The sequence below is a fragment of the Notechis scutatus genome, chromosome 3 (assembly GCF_049901735.1).
Source record: "Notechis scutatus isolate UNSWTSFEM ecotype Mainland chromosome 3, rNotScu1.2, whole genome shotgun sequence".
Lineage (NCBI taxonomy): Eukaryota > Metazoa > Chordata > Lepidosauria > Squamata > Elapidae > Notechis > Notechis scutatus.
In genome coordinates this window covers 33499235-33522061 of record NC_142011.1, presented here as the reverse complement: position 1 = coordinate 33522061, position 22827 = coordinate 33499235, and the positions used below count along the sequence as shown (strand labels likewise).

At 37.3% G+C, this 22827-nt stretch overlaps 1 protein-coding gene across 4 annotated transcripts in view; it reads left to right on the top strand.

Annotated features, from left to right (window-relative positions):
* CBFA2T2 (CBFA2/RUNX1 partner transcriptional co-repressor 2) overlaps positions 1-22827 on the top strand; it is a 102381-nt gene that overhangs the window by 57488 nt on the left and 22066 nt on the right. For 3 of the 4 annotated variants that reach the window (XM_026681676.2, XM_026681677.2, XM_087959451.1), the window contains exons 2-5: positions 16203-16346; positions 18015-18256; positions 19780-19869; positions 21480-21661. In XM_026681676.2, coding sequence (XP_026537461.1) covers positions 16203-16346; positions 18015-18256; positions 19780-19869; positions 21480-21661 — 658 coding nt within the window. Of the gene's footprint in view, positions 1-3585; positions 3631-16202; positions 16347-18014; positions 18257-19779; positions 19870-21479; positions 21662-22827 lie in introns of those variants that run through there. The other variant, XM_087959449.1, reaches the window with a different exon arrangement.

Here is a 22827-nt window from a genome sequence, read left to right as displayed (position 1 = left end):
CTCGAAGATCAATATATGAAGATTCCTTACCTCAACAGACAATGCCTCTGTGACTCTGGGCATACAGAAACAACAGAGCATGTGTCTGCATTACAGAGACTTTCGTACTAGTCTCATCTCACCCTTACTGCAAAAATACCCAGTACAGGAAGTCGATTCTACCTCACCCAGCTGCTTTCAGATACCAACCCTGCCACAACATGCTATGTTACAAGTTCGGTGCAGCAGCACCTAAAATTCATCAGATGATACCTATGCTATAAATTAGATTTAATGAATACCTGCTTTGTCATATTAAACTGTGTTGTAACTTTCACATTTTTGGGATTCTTTACACCAGGCTACTGCTCTTATCTCTTCTTTTAGATTCTTACTTATTATATATACTGTCAATTTTTAATTCATATATCTTTTATATCTTCTAACTTTTCATAATGGTTTTACATTTTTAGTTATTCTTTATGATTCTTTAATGACCATACCTACTTTCTGTATGCTAGTCTATGACTGTAATAAAGATTTGATATGATTTAAAGATTTATGGAGATTTATATAGAATCATTCCAAAGGTATTCCAGTTAGTGCTGCGTAGTAAATGCAAGTGCTATTTCTAGTTCAGATTCTTGTCTTCTTTTTCCTGCCTGCATGATATAACAGTCTTGAAGCTATTCTGTTTTGGGCACAGAAATTATTTCCACCTGTCTCTTGTTTGGCTAGCAGATTAACCCTACTTCCAGACTGTTTGCATGTGATTTTGCAAGATTTGGTTCTTGCTCACATCTGTTTCCAAGCTCACATCCTTTCAAAGCTGCTCCCAGTTTGTATGCAAAGCTACTTTGCATTTTTCTGAGCATCTCCCATACATATTATAAAGCAACTCTGGGTGGTTTACAATTGTTAAAACATATTTTAAAAAACAAAGAATACCAACAACATAAAAGAGCACCAGACAAAGGACAATAATGGTAGAGGGGAAATAAAAGAAGAAAGGGGGATCAGTCTTCCTCTCCAAAGGCCAAGTTCTCAAGCACTAAATCTTTAAAGCTCTTTTGAATCCCAGCTGTTCAAATTTGGGAAGGGGGGGGAAGAGACCTCCTTCTAGAGGTCAAGCACTGCTATAGAGAAGGTGCACTTCCAGGCTCTTGATAAGGTGGCATTGTTTAGTTGATGGAACCTGGAATGTGCCAACCCTGCTAGATCAAACTGGTTGGGCAGCTATTATGGGAGATAGAAGGTCCCTCATTCCAAAGGATTTGCCCAGCTGTTTTCACATCCTGCCTTTTATAATACCCCTTCAGAACCCAGGTCCAATTCCTATGTATATGTGGTGTTAAGCGGGAGGCTTGCATGTGTAAATCCCAACAGCAAGATGGTGAGAAACTATTAATTGGATTAATTGTAGGTAAGATATAGCTGAGCAAGGCAAGTTTCCAAATTGAGCAGTCCAATATCGAGCCAAAGATTCATGATGTCAGATCAAGGGATGATTGTCATGTTAACAGAATCCTATAATTGTTAGAAGAGGCAACTTCCTGCTGCCTTCCCACAACCAAATTTAGCGAGGAAGTCAGTAGGAAGTAGCAAATTCCAGGCCAGCAGGCAGGTAACTGACTCCTGCCAGTGTGGGAGAGGGATGCTCAGGAGATGCAATGAGGGTCAGGTAAAATGAGCAAGGGTGCAATGTGGGTTGGGGAGAGTATGTTGAGGGTCAGGGAAGGTTGAGGGTCAGGAAGGGTGCACCGAGATGATCAACAACAGAACAAGCACAAAGGGGCTGGGGGAGGATGTGTGTGTGGGGAAGATTTACCCTAGTAACTAAAAACCTTCCCTACCACCTTTGCCATTGATTTTCTGGAATCAAGGTTGCAAATGATGATCACATGATTGTGGGTCCCTGCAATGGGTTATAAGGGTAAACTGATTGCCAAATGCCCAGATCACGACTGCATGATGGGAGGGTGCTGGGATGGCTGGAACTCTAAAGATCAGTCGTAACCTCCATTCATTCAGTACCATTCAGTACTTAACAGTTGCTGAACAAATGGTCATAGGCTAAACACTCCCTGTAAATGCATCCTGCTCATGTTCATTACTTACTGCTTAGGTGAAACAGTACATGGGCTAATTTGCCTGGGTGTATGAATTCCTAATATAACAAAACGAACTTTTTTCAGTTGCAGAGATGGTGAATCCCTTTTCCCTTCAAGAGTGCATTTACCAACTAGCCACAAGAGAAAGGCTGAAGCCTTCAGTGGGTACAGATCATAAACTAGGCCGATCATTGATTTCTTCCCCTCCATTCTCCTCTCTAGTTCCTCATAACAAAACAGATCAGATTATTCTAGCCAGAAATCTGGCCTGCAGATCACCACCTATTTCTGATGCATGCTGTCTGATGGCCCTGTGCAATGGGAGTGAATGCATTTCTTTGCAATCCATATTTTATGTCCTTTCAAGGATGCAGCAGGGAATCCTAGACTGCAAGAAGAATTTCTGTAATCCTAAATTTTGTTGTCAGGGATATGGCGCTACTTCACTTTCCTTTATATATGGTGATGGGTTTTTAAAACTCTGTCAACCTTCCACACTGTGATACTTCCAGCAGAGTAGCTGTGAATCCTAGGGCATGTAATCCAATACATTAAATTAGAAGAGGCCCAGAGCAGAGAAAAGGCAGGACATACTTGCCCAGAAGCTGAGCAAATTTTCCTAACTGTCACTGAGAGGTAACCCACGCCTTACTCTAAGTGTGAGCTCTTAAAGTCTGTAATATATTCCTATTCACAGTTTGGCTTCTGGACTAAAGAAAATGCTTATGAGGTAAATACATGTCCTTAGTTTTGAATGATAGTTATGCACCGGACTTCTTACTTCGTATGATTCTAATCATTTCAGAGCTTAGGGTTTACTTGCTTTTGCCAAATCTTTGATTTGTGGGTGGCCTGGAATTGCTCTTGTAATTCTTACAGATCCTAAGTTATAAAAAAAAGTATGTGAAGAATTTTGCTCCTCACCCTATGTTTCAAAGACAGCATAATTAGATTTCACTTTTGAAATAAGGATAAATATGTATTTTATGTTGAAGGGTCTGAAGATGTTTTGGGTCTGGAATTTAAAGGAGACTTAATAATAGGAACTATCACTCCAAAGTATTCTTAAGTTTTCCTTGTTATGACTGACCAGGTCTGTGCTTGGAGTCATTAATCTTTCTCATGTTTTCTTGGCTGAAACATATGAGAAGCAGATGTTCACATCTGGAACATTTGTGCTGGGCTTCTTTGTTGAAGTAAAACAGTTTAAATTATAGCAAGAGATTGCTGGAGGAAAAAACAAAGCTTGTACTTACTGTATTTTTTTCAATACATGAAACTTATCTACCACATTATTAAATTTTGTCATATTCAACTTTAGTCAATATTTAAAGCATATAAATGGAGATTAATGCACTTTTTATTAGATTTGTAGAAATTTCCTAAAGACTATTGTCCTCTATATAACTACTCTACAATTAGCTCTTCTGAATTTTAGCAGGCAGTTCTTCTGACTAACAATTTTTTCAACTGTTGAGTTAGAGCAACTTTTTGCAGATCTCTATTCTACACTATTGAATTATGGATGTTTCCAGAAAATGTATGTACAAGTAACTGTACTAAGAATAAATTATTGGATAAGTCAATCAGACAATCAGAATAGAGCTGGAAGGGACCTTGGAGGTCTTCTAGACTAGCCCCCTGCTCAAGCAAGAGACTCTATACCATTTCAGACCTGTGACTATTCAGTGTCTTCTTAAAAACCTCCAGTGATGAAGCATCACAACTTCTGATGGCAAACTGTTCCACTGATTAATTGTCCTCATTAGGAAGTTTCTCCCTAATTCCAGGTTGCTTCTCTCCTTGATTAGTTTCCAATCCATTATTTCTTATCCTGCCCTCTGGTGCTTTGGAAAATAAATTGATCCCCTCCTCTTTGTGGCAGCTTCTCAAATACTGGAATATTGCTATTATCTTAATGTAGCTTTTACCACAATCTTTAATTTGGAAATAGTAGCAACTTCCCTTTAAGGGTTTCTGTAAGAAAGTGTGGTTTCTCATATTGTATACACTTGTGACCAAGTATTAAATTAACATGAAATAAGAAAATAATGTTGTTACATTGAAAAGCAGTATAAAATACCATTGTGTTATCTTAATTCTCTTCCTCTCCTTCTCCCTCTCCCCCCCTTCTCCTCGCCCCCCAATAGATGGATATGTATGTTTTAAATAAGGGAATATTCTGCTCTATTAACCTTTGCACATATTTTTATTGCTGAATTGAATATAAAATGAAGCAGCTGTGTGTGGGAGAGACATGTATTTATTTTAGAATTATCTACTATCTTGTCCATGCTTCAAGGGTTGAATGCTACAAGCTGCTGAGAGCTCACAAGAAGTGTTAAATCCCTTCCCTTCCCACTACATCCTGTGAAATTTGAATGCCAAGGGATCGCTTTCCATCAGTGCTCTGACATCCACTTCTCTAAACATTATGATCATGTATGACTTTCTGGAAGGAGCACGGAAGAAAATAATAATTGTACATAGGTGCTGTTTTAATCAATATATACAAATTCACTTATTCATGGAATGTGCATAGATAAGTACTCTTTTGTCACTGAATTTATTTCAGACAAAATAAATAATTACTAACATGAAGGAATTCACAACATCTTTGACATTAAAAGGTTTTCCTTCTCAAAAGAGAAAAGAAACCCAGGAAGCACCAAGTAGAACATTTGATTAAAATTGTTTTCAGAAAACCTGAAAGAAATGCTTTATAGAAAGTATCCGGATTTTTCAAGATTCAAGGCCATACAAATCATTCCTTTCAGATTACTGATATCCATCATCTCCTTTTACATATTTCAATAAACACTTATTGAATAGAAGTATTTTCACTACAGATAGTTCACCAAATTTGATGAGGATAAGAAGGAGTAAATGACAAAAATAAAATGGATCATGAAGAAAATATTCTTCAATGTTCTCAAATCCAAGAAGTGAGAGAAAACATTTGGATGGTTTGCCTAATCTATTCTTCTAGAATCGATCTGATCTGGATTTATTGAGAGATAGAATATAATAGAGTGAAGATACTTTGCTCATAGCTGGTAAAATGAGTTGGACTGGTGTCTGTCACTTGGGATGGGCAGAAAATATATTTAGATTTACAATCTGTTGACAGATATTTTTATATTCTTAACCAGAATGATAGGCTTGAAAAAGTACATGTAGCATTTTAGAAACAGGCCTCTTTTCTGAAACAATCTTAATATCTATAATATTATTAATCATATTGCTGTTTTCTTCTAGGGTGAGAGCCCTTTAAAGATGGCAACAAATTGCTCCTTCCCATTCTCTTCTCACACAAACTTGTTCAAAAAATAAATAAAGAAGTTCAAAACAAATCAGAAAGTTTTTTTTAAAATTTATTCTTTCCTCCTGTCCCTCATTATTTCTGTTCAGATTAGGAAATCTATTTTGCATGGCTGAAGAAACCATTGGTTTTGGTCAAAACGGCCACTCTCTTTTGTTATCAGAATGACAGGCCCTATCAGGCAAGTGGTGTCAGGTCAGCTAATCAAGGACTTGGCAAAAAAATGATAGAACTCCTGATTTTCCACAGCTAAATTCTAGGATTTAACAGAAGTTTCATATGTCCAGCTTGGGTAAATAAAAATCATTAGTGAAGGTAAGAAGGAAGACATGGAGATATCTGATTGTGTTAAGTGCCTCTTATAGATATGGGGGCTCAAACCCATAGCTTTTTCTTCTTACTTATTAACATACTGTTTAGTGTTTAGTAGCCTTGGACACTTAGGTTGTCAAGCATTTATATAACTGTCATTTTTAACCTCAGTACCGCCAGTCCTTTGTGTATCACACCTGGATATGGGCAAGGCTGGGACTCCCAAGAGCCCTTTGTCTTTGCTCCACAGATGTGTTTATGGTGACCCACTGGACATGCAATGAAACCTTCAGCTGGGAAGATGCTGTTGGTGGGGCTTGTCTTTTCCATTTCTCTCCTAAGTTATCTCTATTTTTTCATCACCCAGGCAACCAAGTACTTTTCAGGTCAACAGTATGAGGAGACTGCTTGATTTTCCATGTTTTATGTGTTTTAGGGACATCTTGTAATAACTCGGGTTCTCCAAGGATCCATGTCTCACAATTTGGAACTGCTATTTTACTTAAATCAGAAACTTACTGGCAAATGTCCATTTTCTTTAAGAGAAAGAGCTGAGTTAAAGAACTAACCTATATGTGTTATTTCTTTTTCAAGATAATTCCTCCCCTTTCCAATGTGAAAAAATAGCTTGATGGGAAGCTGAAAACAGATGGTGAGCAGCTGAAGTACATAAGTGTGTTGTTCAAAATAAGCATTTAGGTTGGGGAGGTGACAAGCCATATTTACTTTCTTATCCACTCAGTAATACCTTCTTTTAGCTATTTAAAAATACTTCATATACCAACTACCTGGGAAACACAATAGGATTGATGTTGTTTGTTAGGAATATAAGTCACCTAACAGGTATTTGGGTTAGAAATATATAAACCAGGATAGACATTTTAATACTGTCTCTTTAAGGGAATGCAAGGAGCATGTAATTGGGTGTGGTTTCTCAAACAGCCATAAGATGGAGCCAGAAACCTGGTTTGTTTTAGTCTGAGTCTCAGAAGAGAGTGTGAGTATATCTCTGTTTCCTTCTGTTGGAAAGTATTGCCGTTCCTCCATTTTTCCTAATTGACTGATATTCATGGATTTAATGTAAGTCTGATACTGAACTGTTTTTGACACTGGACTTTGTTACTGGATTATCCCTGGATTGAAAAACTGACTGATTTACCTGTGAATGACTTTGGACTGCCTATTTTGGACTTTGCTTAACGTTTCTGGAAGTAAAAACCTACATTTACTGTACAGTGTATCTGTGTTCTGTGTGTGTATTATTCAAACACTCCTCTCAAATACGTCTCCCTGTATGCGCTCGTTCTCCTAACGGGGAATTACCTCAACATTGTTGGATGAAGGATCCTTATAATGTTGATGAAAAGCAATACAAATATCTAATCTTTTTCAGATTCTTTTGTTGTGTCGATGGGAGAATCCAGGATTGGATTGTCTCATGTCTTGTTCTTCAGACTGAGTTGAATTCTGATAATATCTAATATCTTGCCTTAAAATGTAATATATTACATTAGGATAGATGCATGCTTTTTATTTAAAAGAAATCTTTTTTAAAAATGAACTGGTAACAATAAGGTTAATAAGAAAAATTCTCTTTGGAATTCAAAGTGAAATCTGTGACTTGCTTTGAATTTCAACATTGGAATCATGTGAGGGTTTTTTCTTTTTGTATTGAAGCATAGTCCCTGTTACCACTAGCTTAGAAAATCTGTAGTCTCCCTGCATTCTGTCTTACTAGAAGGGAAGTCAGCAAAGCACTGCAATTAGAAGCCTGAGAACATGGAATATGTATAAAATGCACAAAATTGAGAAATTTGTGTTCTTTAAAATCATTGAGTAGATTTGTTTTTATGTGTCATTTTCATTTTCAAGTTAATTTGAGGTGTCCCCTCTTTTAGAATACAGATTTAGAAATTGCTTTTCCAGAGCATGATTCAGTATTATATCTCTATTAATAAATAAAGGGCAGCAGAGGTAGACTTAAAACTGTTTCAGTAATTTATATACTCTGGATTAGCATAAGAAAGTTATTGAGTTTTTCATTGTGGCTTGATAATAGTAGGTGTTAATTGGTTCATTAAATGCTAGAATGGCATGTTGTCTTCAAACAATTATTTTGTAAATGAGCACTATTATTAAACTAATTATTCATCCTGCAATCCACTTCTCTCAAGAGTTCACATAAATCTTCTTGCCCTGAATCATAGCCATGAATTTAAGAAGGTAGATTAAACTAGGAGGTTAGACTCGTAGAGATTAATTGATTACTGTACTATTGCCATTGACCATGCCAGCCAAAAACTCCAAACCAAAACAAAAGAAAAATATCTCTACCAATGACCTCCCAGACTCCTGCATATGTTTCAAATGTCTTGAAACCATCAATGAAAGCAAAATTTACATCAAATGCCACTTATACGATAATCTAGCCCACCCTGCCTGCTTAAACGCAAACAAAAGCCTAGCTGATATGGTTAAAAATTTAGATAGATTCTTTTATCTATGTCCATCATGCTCTCCTAAGCTAAACAAACTGAGTGCCCTACCTGACAAAGTTGAAAACATAGAATCACTCATTCACTCAATAGAAGAACGCTTAGCAACACGTTTTGAAACAACTATACAAGCAAGCCTAATTTCGCTTGGAAAAAAAATACAGCACAGATAAGTGAGTACCTATCAACTCAAAATCAAATCCCACAACAATCACAACCACTACCTCAACTACAATCACAACTACAACCAAAAATAACCACCAAACCACAGCCACAAACAATTACTATCCCTTCAAATAATTCCACAAATAATATCTCCTTACTCATCAGAGACACCATGGAATGTGAACAGAAACGTCCAAATGCCATCTTATTTGGTCTCGAAGACACCAACAAATCAGATGACATCACCAAAGTTCGAGATATCATAAGCAACTCAAATACAACAAACATCTCTCCTGAAGATATTGAAATAACCAGAGATGGCCATGGGTACAAATACAATGATGGCTCTGTGGCCCCAAGATTTTGTAGAGTTGTATGCAAAAATGAGTCCACCAAACGCATATTCATTCATACAATAAATGCCATTGCAAAAACCAATCCCAACCACAAAAAAACTTCGCTCAAGACCAGACTTATCCATTCTGCAAAGAATCCGCTCCCGTGAACTCTGCACAGAACTCAAAAACCGTCTAGACAATGGAGAAAAGGACCTATACATTGACTACAGAGCTGATTGCTTCAAAAGAAAGTCACACAACCCACACCTCCGCATCCAACCCCACCCCATCCAATCCAACAACACTCAAAACTAGGCATGCACGCCCCTAACTACCTCTATTCCAACCACAACTGGCCTTAAATGCAAGCTAATCAATGCAAGAAGCCTTGTAAATAAAATACCTGAATTTCTCCTCTTACTAAATACGGCTAAATTCAACATTATATTTGTTGGTGAAACATGGCTCAACGCATCTCTCCCTGACTCCATTACCACAGTAAGAGACTATCATGTTTACCGATCAGATCATGAAATCCATAGAGGAGGTGGTGTCGCTATCTTCTATAAAAAGTCCCTACATCTAAAAAACATCCAAGTTACCCAGGAGCTTGCTATTCCTGAGACCATCGTCTGTGAATTGTCCTTAAATATCATCTTTCAGTTCTTACTATGTTACAGAGCCCCTAATTATGACATCGAACATACAAACAAGCTAAATACACTACTGACATGGGCAGCATCCTGCCAACACGCTTTTATCTTTCTTGGTAACTTCAATCTACCTTATATTAACTGGACCCTTAACGAATGTACAACTGAACCCACACATGCAACCTTCTACAATACAGTAACAAATCTGGGACTAGAACAACTAGTAACCAACAACACTAGACTAACAACTGCCTCGATCTCATCTTCTGCAATAGTTTGAATTCAATTTACGGAATACAAATTAAAGAACCCTTTTCCAACAGTGACCACAACATGATTGACTTTTGTCTCAACATATGTCTACACAAAAATCATCACAATGACGGAATCCCCAATTATAACTTCAAAAAAGGCAACTATGATCTTATAAACAACGATCTCTCATCCCTTGATTGGCAATTTCTATTCTCTGGATGCAATACTGTAGAAGACCACTACAACATATTTTTACTTGAAGTCAAAAGAGTCATCAAACTATATGTACCATTAACAACTCCCAAAACCAGAAAAAACAAATTTCCCAAAACAATAAGGAAGCTTCAATCCAAAAAGAAATCACTGGCGGAAAAACAAATCTGGTCACGTTGCCAACTTCAAAAGTCAATACAAAAATTTATGCCACCAGGTAAAAACTGAATGCACCAATTATCACATTAAACAAGAAGAAAACCTTCTATGCACCAATTCCACCCGTGTTTTCTACAATTCTGCAGACAATACTGCTACCCTTCAAAAAGACCTTGACTATGTATCAGAATGGTCAAACAAATGGCAACTTCAAATCTCAACAAATAAATGCTCTGTCCTACATATTGGAAAAAAAAATCAGAAAATAAAATACAGGCTGAATAGTCAAGACTTTGTTGATGATCCAAACTCTGTCAAGGATCTTGGAATTCTCATCTCAAATGACCTAAGTGCTAGAGCCCACTGTAACTACATAGCCAAAAAGGCATTAAGAGTTGTTAACCTAATCTTACGTAGCTTTTTCTCTGGTAATATTACACTAATAACTAGAGCATACAAAACATTTGCTAGACCAATACTCGAATACAGCTCATCAGTCTGGAACCCACATTACATATCTGATATTAACACAGTTGAGAAAGTCCAGAAATATTTCACAAGAAGAGTTCTCCACTACTCTACTCGTTGCAGAATACCTTATGCCACCAGACTCAAAATTCTAGACCTAGAAAACCTAGAACTACGCCACCTTTGGTCCGGTATAAGTATAGTATATAAAATCATACATTGCAATGTCCTACTAGTCAATGAATACTTCAGCTTCAACCATAACAACATAAGAGCAAACAATAGATACAAACTCAAGGTTAATCGCACCAAATTTGATTGCAGGAAATACGACTTCAGTAACAGAGTGGTCAATGTCTGGAATATTCTACCTGACTGGTTTTTTCCCCAAACCCCAAAAGCTTTAACCTTAGACTGTCTACTATTGACCTCACCCCTTTCCTAAGAGGTCTCTAAGGGGGCGTGCTTAAGTGCACCAATGTGCTCACCGTCCCAGTCCTATTGTTTCTTATATATATATATATATATATATTATTTTTCTTATATGTATCCATGTATTCATAACTATTTTTTTACTTATACCTATTATCTTGTAAGCAATTGACAAATTAAAAAAAAAGATTTACTTGCCCTCTGAAAATCCTAAGGGAATCAATGTTTTTCTTCAAAAGCGTGATGCTGTTCTCAGGTCTTTAGTTAGGGTAAACTAAAGCTATTTCAGAATTGAAGTTCCTTTTCATTTGGTTGAAACAATATTTACTACTGAGAAATGCATTGTACATTTGAAATAATAAAAAAAAAATTTATGATGGCAGTCAACAGGGAAGTAAATTGAGTAAGCCATGAAGGTTATGATTTCTAGGTACAGAGCCTAGACCGTAGGATATTTTTCCTATTGGTTTCAGTCATCACTATAATGTATCAACCTCAAGAAAGGAATAAGGGCTTGGAAGCAATGAGGGATAGATTTTATTTGAATAAAATAGGCTTCTCTTGCTTATGCTGTAGTAAGAGAAGGATCTATTATTTTCCTACTTTACTTTTTAGGAGAACTAAATTATAGTTCTTGCCCAAGTACTTAAAGTAATGAAATCTTGAAGTTGAGCTCAACTTCTGAGGTCTAGCGTAATCCTCACTTATGAGGGCATTTGGGACTGGCGGCTCTATTGCTAAGTAGCACAGTAATAAAATGAAATGTCACATACATGGCTGCTGCATCCATTATAAATGCATGCCAAACACACAAATCACAACTATGTGACCACAGAGATGCAGTGATGGCCTCAAATTGGATTTGATTCAAATTCTCCTCCAGTGTAACTTTGAACAGTCTGAATAAATGGTCACTAAGCAAGGACTACACGCACTCGAACACTTCCACGCAGCTTTCTTGACAGTTGTAGGGATGGATTTTGCCATTGTTTCTTCTGGGTTTGATTTGATTTGATTTTCCATTCCAGGCTATAATCCTGAGACTCCCTGGTGGTTTCCCAGAAAAAACTCTAACGAAGTCTGGCCTTGTTAGTTTTTATATCCAGACAAAGGTCTGCCAGGTGCTGCAGTCTGCTTTCAAATCTTTGAAATGCTTGGAATTGTATGTTAGAATTCTGTTTCACAGTTGAATATGCACCTATAGAATATGAATCTTGCCCAACAAGCTCTTTTTTTTTTTTAAAAAAAAAAGGAGCAGTATAGGAGCTCTTGAGGTATATTCATCCACATTGATAGAATTATTTTTTCTGCATTTAACGGTATGATAGGGAATGTACTTCAATGCATATGGTGGGTACTCAGTTTGGAAGGGCTGGTCCCAGATTCACTGTTTCCTGAAATTCAAGAACTTTGTGAATAATGTTCTCAAGATCTTAATGCATTATGTTGAATAGAAAATGTAAAGTGGCAATTTTTCTAATATAGGGGAGAACAAACATCTGGATTGGGGGGGCAAAACTCATCAGTTGGTGGGCTGCAGATCTTCCAATGGCATCATTGGAAAGGATGGGATTCAAAACATTGGCCCCATTTGTTCATAGTTTAGAGCAGGGGTCTCCAACCTTGGCAACTTTAAGCCTGGAGGACTTCAACTCCCAGAATTCCCCAGCCAGCAAAGCTGGCTGGGGAATTCTGGGAGTTGAAGTCCTCCAGGCTTAAAGTTGCCAAGGTTGGAGACCCCTGGTTTAGAGGATATTACAAAAGAGAATTAGAAAGCGTTCTTCTTCCCATTCTTATCTTAACCTCTTTTTAAATTATACAAATTCATCAGTTATTTTGAAGAATTTTAGCATCCTGATACTGACTCAAGGGCCAGTGGGGGAATGCATGTGGCCAACAGTCAATGGGTTGAGCATCTCTCTTAATGTTTCATAAAACAGACCTTTTCCACTGTGGTTTTGTAAATAACAGGTTGCTTCATATCTTTTGTCTGTTATGTGACAAAACTTTTAATGAAGAACTGCTGTCGTGTCTATTACTATTGGAGAGAACCCAAACCATTTTTTCTTCATTTGCTGTTTTTTTTCCTCTTCTCAGAAATAGGGTCTGCCAACTCTGGCAGAATGTGTGACTTAAACAGGTGTTTTAAATTTCCACAGGGTTTTTAGGTGAAGGACAGTAAAAGCCGGCATTGTATACAGAAGAGTTCTTTTGCTAGTTAAGATCCTCACCTATTTTCACACTCTGACACTCTGACACTCTTTCTACTTTTTAAATCCAATGAACAGATTACCAACAGAAATTGTACAATAGCACTTTGTTGTTTATTTATTTATTTATTTATTTATCTTCTATGCTATTCATCTCGCTGAGGCAAATCTAGGTGGCTTACAGTCTTTCAATAAAATGTCATATAAAACATTAAAACAATAAAAGACCATAAATTAAAATTAAGTTAAAGTTCTTTTTTATTTGCATTTTGGTCATTCATTGAAATCCTGAGATTCCATTTTTCTTGACTTTGGGTCTTCCATTTTCCTGGCTTATCGGTTCTTGTTTCTCTCTGGAGAAATTTTCCTGAATATAACAACCAAAATACGTCAGGTTGTTGTTATAAATGCCTTCTTTGACCTTAATAGAAGCAAAATTGCTTTCTTATCTGCTTTTACTGTATTACCCATTCTTAAAGTTACATTAGTTCATGATTCTGGGATGACTTCATGTTCTAGATCAAGGGTCCCCAACCCCCCCGGGCTGTGGCCCACTACTGGGCTGTGAGCCGTTCAGAACCAGGCTGTGAAAGCGGTGGGCGAGTGCATGGATGCATTCCCACTTGTGCGCTTGCTGGCTGTTCACACAGAACCATCCCCTCTGCCCCCCACCCCAACTGGTCCACAAAGCCAGAAAGGTTGGGGAACTCTGTTCTAGATAATCTTGTCCATTACACCTAAATTAATACCACAAGGGCAAGAACATCTCCATATCAAAGTTTTTTCTGACTATCGATTGTATAGGAACTTCTAGAAAGCTACAAAACTATATGGTTATTGATTTATTATTGACCTCCACATACTGTATGTATGTATAGATCTGTACTGTAATAACAAAGAAAGGATTTTGCACACATTATATTTTTGGCAGGCAAAACCTTTTCAAACATGAGATTTTAACACTAGTGGTAGGCAAAAGTGGAACAAGTTGAGTAACAACTTTGGAAATCGATGTAGCAGTGATTTAAACTCTGATTAAATAATCTGTTCTGGACTTTGGTGTGAATGTAATGATTAATTCTTTTTGTTGTGATTTTTTGTAATATTATATTAAAGAGTTCAAACATAGTGGGATACTAGGATACTCAAACAAACTTAATTGTTTTAAAACAAATTAATTAGTCAACAGTCCTGATCAAACATTGCATTGGTTGGTAGTGATGCAGGAATCTGTAAAACCAATAAATTGGCTACTACATGCAAACATTTCTTTATCTTACCATAATTACATGAGACTATTATATATGCAGTATTACTGCAGAAGAGTTATGGCTTGCAAGTGCAAGTCTTATTCTGATTAAATTAGAAAGTAGTAAGGTCTAGTGTTCTAGGAAGAAATATATTTTCCTATATAGTTACTGAATAAGCAATTAACTTGTTTATATACCAATAAAGACTACAATTTCCATCCATACTAAAATATGATCAAACCACTCTCTTTATATTCAAATTCAAATTTTGGTTTATTGTTATTCTTAGTTTCTGCACAGGTTGTATAGAATCTTGAGTGATAATTGCTAATGACAAGAAATAGAATCTATAACTTCATGTCTAAACTTCTGATTGGGCAATTCAGTCTGTCTGCTAGTAAGTATTGCTGAATTCCAACATTGTGCCAAGTGTTGAAGGTTGGTTGCAATGTGACTAACTGCTAAGATTTCCTGTGGGCCTTTTCACACCCATTGCTGAAAAAGCAGGTGGTTTGAAGTGAGGGCTCCCTCTGGGGTTTCACACTCCATGCACAACATGCAGAAGTGAAAGACAACCATCCGTTCTGTCCATTCCGAGTTCCCCCTTTAACAATGGGAAAACAGGGAGGGGGTAGAGAATTGAACACAGATGGATATGTTGGAAATCTGTCAATATAAGGAAATGCTGCAGCAGTGTCCCAGATTGCTTGGGAAGTAATTAAATGAGACAGACAACCATTTGTTTATTGAACAAATAATGGGTGGGTGTGTTGTTTAAGCAGATAAGGAGCATACATTTTGATAGGCAACATTATAAGAACATTTCTTGCAACAGGTGGGTTAGCACAATGGATTTGGCATGCTCAAAATAGCTGTAGGTGTTAGGTCCTTTTGTCATTTTAGAAAAATGTTTCAATTGAATTCTTCACAGTTTCAAATACAATTCTAGATTCCTTTATTTTATTGTAAGTATAAAATACCAGTATTCTCTTCTGTGTTTTCTAAAGGATGCTTTATAGATAAATACTCTTTTGCCAGCCTGTTATGACTCTTCATAACCACCTGAGAGTAACTATCTCCTTTATTCTACCTTAACATCTCTAGTATAATATTGAATTGGGAATGTTCAAAATTAACCTAATTGTTAGTAGCCTGGATCCATGGAAAGATTTAGTTTGTTTCCATCCATTTATGATGTTTTCCTATTTGGTAATAGGAGGAAATAGATCACTGTTTTTTTTAACTGTCTTTTGAACTCATTGGGACACTTTTTATTAACATATGATTATAAGAGCCTTGCACATAGACATGCTGGAAATGGTGGATTTGTTGGATGCGTTTGAAATATATTTAACTGCAGACTAAATTCAGACATTCATTTCTATAAGGTGAATTCTAATAATGTTCATCAAGTTGGTCTGTCTATATATGCCATTAGCTAAGAAAGGTTCATGACTAGTGGATCCTGTGCTGATCAGGGGAGTGGACTAAATGAGCTTCAATGGCCCTTTCAGTTTTACATTCTGTACTGTGTTTGACCTGAACCAATTCATTGAACTTAATCTCTCTGCCTTTGTTATTCTCTCTCTCTCTGACATGTGGACACACTGGTTTGGAGATCAGATTCCTCAAAGAGTTGTTATGTAAGGATTCCTGAAATATAATGTATAGAAGTGTTTTGAACTTTCTGAAGCACTGTATAAAAAATAAATATGATTTGCGCTTGCTTTTTTTTTATGCCCTACTTTTGTATTTTTTGCCAAGACTCACCAGAATATCTGTTTCCGGTACAGTTTTTTTTATTGTATTCTTGATTTTTTTTTTCCACATTCCACTTTAGTTGCTGGTGAGAAGAGAGTATCAGTAATGCCAGGATCCCCTGTGGAAGTCAAGATACAGTCAAGATCTTCTCCATCCAGTATGCCACCATTACCACCTGTCAACCCCAGTGGCCCCCGGCCTGTTTCGTTTACCCCAGCAGCATGTAAGAAAGTTGTAATTTGTATTTGAGACTATTATTCCCAAAATGTATTTTTTTGTTTTTCTATATGCAAATAAATCCTTTTAAGAAACCTTCTACAGGCCTTTTCATTTTAATGCCAACAACTGTGAAATGTCAAAAATGGTAAGTATTGCGATCCATGCTCCGCCCCTGAGTGTATGACTGCAGACGTTGACCTCTCCCACCACAAGTTCTGATGACCAGAGGTTGGAAAAAGCTTTTTGAAATAACAATTGTCTTTTTATTTTTAACCAACAATGCATAGAAGCATTTTTCTCCAGTGAAATAACTTTTTGGAAAAGGCTATGTCTTTGTATGATTTTGTCATACCCATTGCCTGGAGAAAGAGACGGTAAGAAGATCAATGTTTTTCTACCAGTGATATCGAGATATGAGATATTTCATCATTTTTGGAGGACATAAGTCATAATTATCAAATAATAAAATTCCCAAAACTAAGTAAAAGTAAAGTAACTTTTTATGTGTTTAATTTTAAACTAAATGAGCATTGGTTCATATAGTCTGGCATTACTAATTCAAAGAACAGATAGTTCTCACCTAATGACTAAAATCTTGAGTGTTGAGCTTGCTCCCCACCCCTTCAGGCCTAGGAGGATCAGACCTGCTCCCTGCCCCACCTGGCCCAGGAGTCCTCAGCCAGTTATAGGTTCCACAAGTGTGTTCCAACCTACACTCTTTTTTCGCAGCTGCTGATGGGTGGCTTCTGCTCCATTCTCCATTCTTCTGATTGTTCATAAGACTCCTTCTAGCCTTCTGAATGTTCACAAGAATGGCACCCACCCTTGCAATGTTTTGGAAGCCTCCCCCCACCCCAAAAAAACCACCCCATGAGAATGGTGCCCACTCCTGCAGTACTTTGCTAGCTTTCTAAACAATAGTGAGAATAGCCCCCTCTGAGAAGGAAACTTCCGAAGCACTGCAAGAGCAGATGCCATTCCGGGGGTCACTTGGAAAGCTAAAAGAAGTTTTCTGAAAGAATGACAGAAGCTGTATGTCAGAAGCTGCAGAAAAAGAGTGAAAGTAATTGGGGTGCTTTGCCTGCACCGGTGAGCCCTGTAACCAGCTGAGGCCTCTCAGGCCTGATCAGATGGGGAGCAATCCCAGGTTTCTGTGGTGGCAGGCAGTTTGCGCATGTTGGTGAGCTGGGTGCCTGGTTGATGGAGGAAGAGATAAGTGGGTGGGTGTTGCAACCCTGAGGTTGTAAGGTAGGTTGGACTGATAAGCCCCCAAATTTTCATTATGTCATTGTGGGGGTACTACAGTAGCCTTAAATTTGGCCAGAGAATAAGTCACTTCATTCAGCACTGTTACAATTTTGATTGATTGCTGAATGAGTGGTCATTAAGTGAAGACTACCTGTACTTGGTATTGTCCAGGGTTTTCGAAAAAAAACCAATTCTTCAGCATTCAGCTAATTCATAACTGGAGACCTAGAATTCTAAATTCTGGAATTTCATACGTTCCTACCTTTATTGATCTAAGGTATCCCAGCTCTAAGGTTTATTTTAAAATTTTAAATGTGACACCCCCACCCCCGATTGTCTTCCCTACAATACATTAGTCTCACCATTTCAGAAACTGAATTTAGCATATTTTTCTTCATCGTGTATCTTCATTTCCTCTCTCTAGTATCTAATGGGATGAATCATTCTCCCCCAACTTTGAATGGAGCTCCTTCACCTCCCCAGAGGTTCAGCAATGGTCCTGCATCATCTTCCTCGTCTTCACTGACAAATCAACAGCTCCCAGCTACCTGTGGGGCTCGTCAGCTAAGCAAACTGAAACGCTTTCTTACCACCCTTCAGCAGTTTGGCAATGATATTTCACCAGAAATTGGAGAAAAGGTCCGGACTCTTGTTTTGGCATTAGTGGTGAGTATTAAAGCACCAAAGTCAGCCAAAAGTACAGGAACAGTGGATTTATGTTTGGTTATTGATATTTGTCAACCTCAGCTATTTTAAAAGGGGGAGACTGCCACTCCCAGAATTCTTAGCCAGCAGGCTACCTGGGAATTCTGGGAGTTGGAAGTCCAAGCATCTGAAAATAGCTGAGGTTGTCAAGCACAAAACTATGGCATTAGGGTTGGTAGGAAACTGCTGTGGCTTATTTATATTACCAACTCTGCTCTGTTATTTATCTTTGCAATTTTGAGATGTTCCATTTCCAATAACTGCTGCTATCATTTGGAGCATGGTGAAACTTGTGTTTGCAGCAATGTAGTGCCAGCAGTGGGATCTGATTGCTAAAAATGCTAATGACTCTTGGCCTGCATTCATAAAATCATAATGTCCAGATCTGTACTGTGCTGGCAGGCTCTTGCATCTAGATCTCAGTGATCCAAATCGGTGTAACTAATCATAGTTCATGGTGTCATGTTTAAAGGTAGTCATTAACAAATTGTAGCATGTCTAGAAAATTATAACAAGGAATGAGAGTAAATTGTAAAACAAGAATTAGGAAAATTAACGAAAGAGCAAAGTATATTCAGATGCAAGAGAGAAGATAAAGGAGACACTTGGTTGCAGTTAAAAACATGTAAAAGATGAAAATGGAACAGATTTGTTTTATTCTGACACTTTAGAGAGCAGGTTCAGAAATTGCAAGGTGACAGATTTTAGTTAAGCATTAGGATAAAGGTGTTGTATTTTTTAATGATAAAACTTTTCATTTTAAGGTTGCAGAATAGGAAGTTTCCCTTTGTGGGAGGTATTAAAGGCAGAGGTCAAACTTATCCATTTTTTAGGAAATTTTATAGTTTTATCTAATTTTGAGAAGTAAGTTGGTCTAGAAGATCCCCATAATGTACTTCGCAGTCCTACGATTCTGTCTTTAGTTTTTACTTTTTACCCAGTTGATTTTTTTAAAATTCTGGCTTTAAGTATAATTTGTATTTTCAGATGAAAATATTTTATTACTTAACCAGTGATGAGGGTGATAAAGATCACTAGTTCTTCCATGGAATATGTAAAGCTAGCTTCTCACGCAAATATAGATTCAGGAAAATAAATTTAAAAACATGAGGACTACAGATAGACCTCACTTAACAAGTATTCTGCTTAGCAATTGTTTGATGTTACCATGGCATTGGAAAAGGCAATTTTATGACTGGTCCTGGCATTTATGACTCTTACAGCATCCCCATAGTCGCCTGATCAGGATTAGGGCACTTCAAGACTGGTGGGCATTTACCACCACAGCGTTCCAGGTGATCGTGGCTTCCAATAAGCAGAGTCAGTGGAGAAGATGGCAGTATAATTGCAAGTCAAGATCACATGATGGTTTGCTTAATGATCGCAGCAGAGGAATGAGGTCATAAGTCTATTGCGATCATGTGCTGATAAACAAAAGTTGCCAATGATCATTTAATTCTGATCAATTTCCTTTCTTTTTGCAGAATTCAACAGTGACAATAGAGGAATTTCATTGCAAGCTTCAGGAGGCTACTAATTTTCCTTTACGTCCATTTGTAATTCCATTCCTAAAGGTAATTATTGTACCCTGTTGGTAAGTTTCATGACACATTAGAATGATTTTATAATATCTCCCAAAGGATGCTTATGGAATACAGAAATCTCAATCTCTCTCTCCCTCTCTCTCTCTCCTCTCTCCTCTCTCCTCTCCCTCTCCTCTCCCCTCCCTCTCCCTCTCCCTCTCCCTCCCTCCCTCCCTCCCTCCCTCCCTCCCCCCCTCTCTCTCTCACACACACACACACACACACACGACCTTACTGTCTTCAACAGAATCTGTTTTAACAAGTAAACAGGGAAATGTTCATGAGATCTGATTTTTTTGTAGCAAATCAAAACATAAGCTAAATAAGTTATATTATATATTTTATTATAACTGAATTAGTAGTGTTCCCCTAAGTTTTGTGGTTGCTTGATTTTGAGAAGATTTGAAATTGCAGAGAAAATAAAAAGAATTCTTCTGTTTGCCACAATTTTATATAACGAGAAAAGAAAAGAAAGAAAAATTATTTTTTTTTGCTTTGGGCCAGATTTTGTTCAGCTTCATCAAAATCACTGACAGGAAAATTATAGTGGAATCTGTAAAGTAAATGTGTCAGACTGCTCTAAATCATAATCTTCTAATGTGTTATAAAAACTAGTGCTACAGAGGAAGCACTTGCAGAGATTAGATGAAGGTTAATATTTTTAAAAATTGATAGTTAATGAAAAAAGTGAGAATTGCCACATCCCCAGAAAGATTCATTAGAAAATATAAAAAGTCAGTTTTGTTCTAGATCCCTAATATGAGGACAAAATAAGGGGGCTTTTAAGAAGAGACTGGACGGTCACTTGTCTGGAACGGTATAGGGTCTCCTGCTTGAGCAAGGAGTTAGACTAGAAGACCTCCAAGATCCAACTCTCATTATTCTTTTATTCTGTTCTGTTAATCTTCTCCATTAAAGCCAAATAATTGATTGTGCCCAGATCAGAAAATAAATTATGTGTCTACTTTTTGCCTGCAATATTTCACCGGATGTCACTTATCTAGGTTAAGGAGTGTTCAATGCATACGTTTTCCTTTTCCCCCCAATGTACAGATGATTCATGTATATTGGAATATGGCATATTCCATGCTCAATACCGATTTGGGGTCTGGTTCCTTACTTGTTTCAGCATTGTTCCCATTTCTTACATAGGATCATGGCTGAACCTATATCTCTTTCTGCACATTTCTCCTTTAAGGAAAGCAGAAAAGGAAAACAACCTGAAATTTGGGCTTGTCTTGTATTTGATAAGGTTATTCATTGGAACCTATTTGATCATCTGTCTCCAAGGGAAAGAATATCTTGTTTATTTTTCCATAGAGCTACATGAGGTTTAGCCTCTTTCTCCAAATCGTCCGGTCTAGAACAGGATGACTGCTAATTATCATTCAATTGATGACAAGTGTTTTCTATGCTAATGGAAGTCACATTATTTTGTCATAGTAGTAGTCCTTAGGAAGATTAATACCATTTATAGCTGAATGTTATTTGTATTCGGAGAACCTTTTTCAAACACTTGGCTTATTGCTTTACCTAAAGAGTAACATCCACTTCCCCATAGCTTCAGAACCTAAATGGATAACTGTACCTTTGTTTTGTAGGCCAACCTTCCTCTCCTCCAGAGGGAATTGTTGCACTGTGCTCGAGCAGCCAAGCAAACCCCTTCTCAGTACTTGGCCCAACATGAGCATATTTTGCTGAACACAAACACAGCATCCCCAGCTGACTCTTCAGAATTGCTAATGGAAGTAAATGGAAATGGAAAGAGGCATAGTCCAGACAGGTAAGAAGGTTCAAGTAACTCAGAAATCTGCCACTGGAGATACGGAGGTATAAAGAGACACTTGTTGAGATGAGCAGCTATAAAAATAAAACAAATAAATAGTCCTTATTCCTTCTTCTGGAAGTTTTTTTTTTCTATGTCCTCTCTTAAAAGCTTGTTGCTGTATGTTTAGAAGTCCACTACTTGCTCAAAAGGCTATTCTCCATCCTTTTCTGTTACCTTTTTCAGAAAAAAGGAAGTAGTGAGGAAGAAAAAAAATGCTTAAAGCTTAGTAACAGTTGGGAATTAAGATCTGGAAATAAGATGGGAATGGTGGAAATGAATATGTATGCAAAAGACATGCACTGAAACCCATAGGAAAAAAAATAGAAAGAGACAGAAAAATCCAGGTGTCAATGAGGAAAACGTTTATCAAGCCGAACATATATTAGATAGATAGTTTTTTAGCTAAATTATGGAAATGCCCTTATCTAAAAGACACCATATTGTCTGGAGAACATGAAACTTTCTACATAAGCATTTTATCTGCTCTGAGAAGAGGATTTTTCATCAGTATAAACACAGGCCTCTATATACAGTTTTCTAAATAATTTTTTTTAAAGATAATTATAATTAAACCAATTTATTTTAAGTGATTTAATTGGTGGGCTAATTGGTTATTCTAGTGTTTCACTTTTATTGTTGAACAGTATGAATATATTTTAATGTTTTCCTGAGACTATACGTCTTTTTTTGGACTTTTAAAAATACCAGAACAAGCAATATATGTTAAACATATGTTACAAGCTTTTGATACTATAATAAATTTAATGCACTGGTGGTTTTCTGGTTCAGAGCATCCAGTAGTGGGAGGTGCTTCAGTCCCTGCATGTCTAGGCTGGGCTTAATTTGTGGAACGCTCCTCCTCCTCCATGGGACTCTTCCCCAGCGTTCCCCAGTTTTGGCTCAGCCTCATGAGGGATAGGCAGTGCTTGTGATTCTTCCTTGGCCGAAACAGAGAAATTCCTTTCTTACTAGCAGGTTTGGTGAATTGATCAGCTTGTCTTTAGAATTCTTTAGCCTTCTAATTGCATTACGATCTCTCAACGTTGGCTCCTTAACATCGGACAGTCGGAGATCGTTCGCATTACAGGGAAGTGCTGATTCATGCCCCAAAGCGGAGGGAG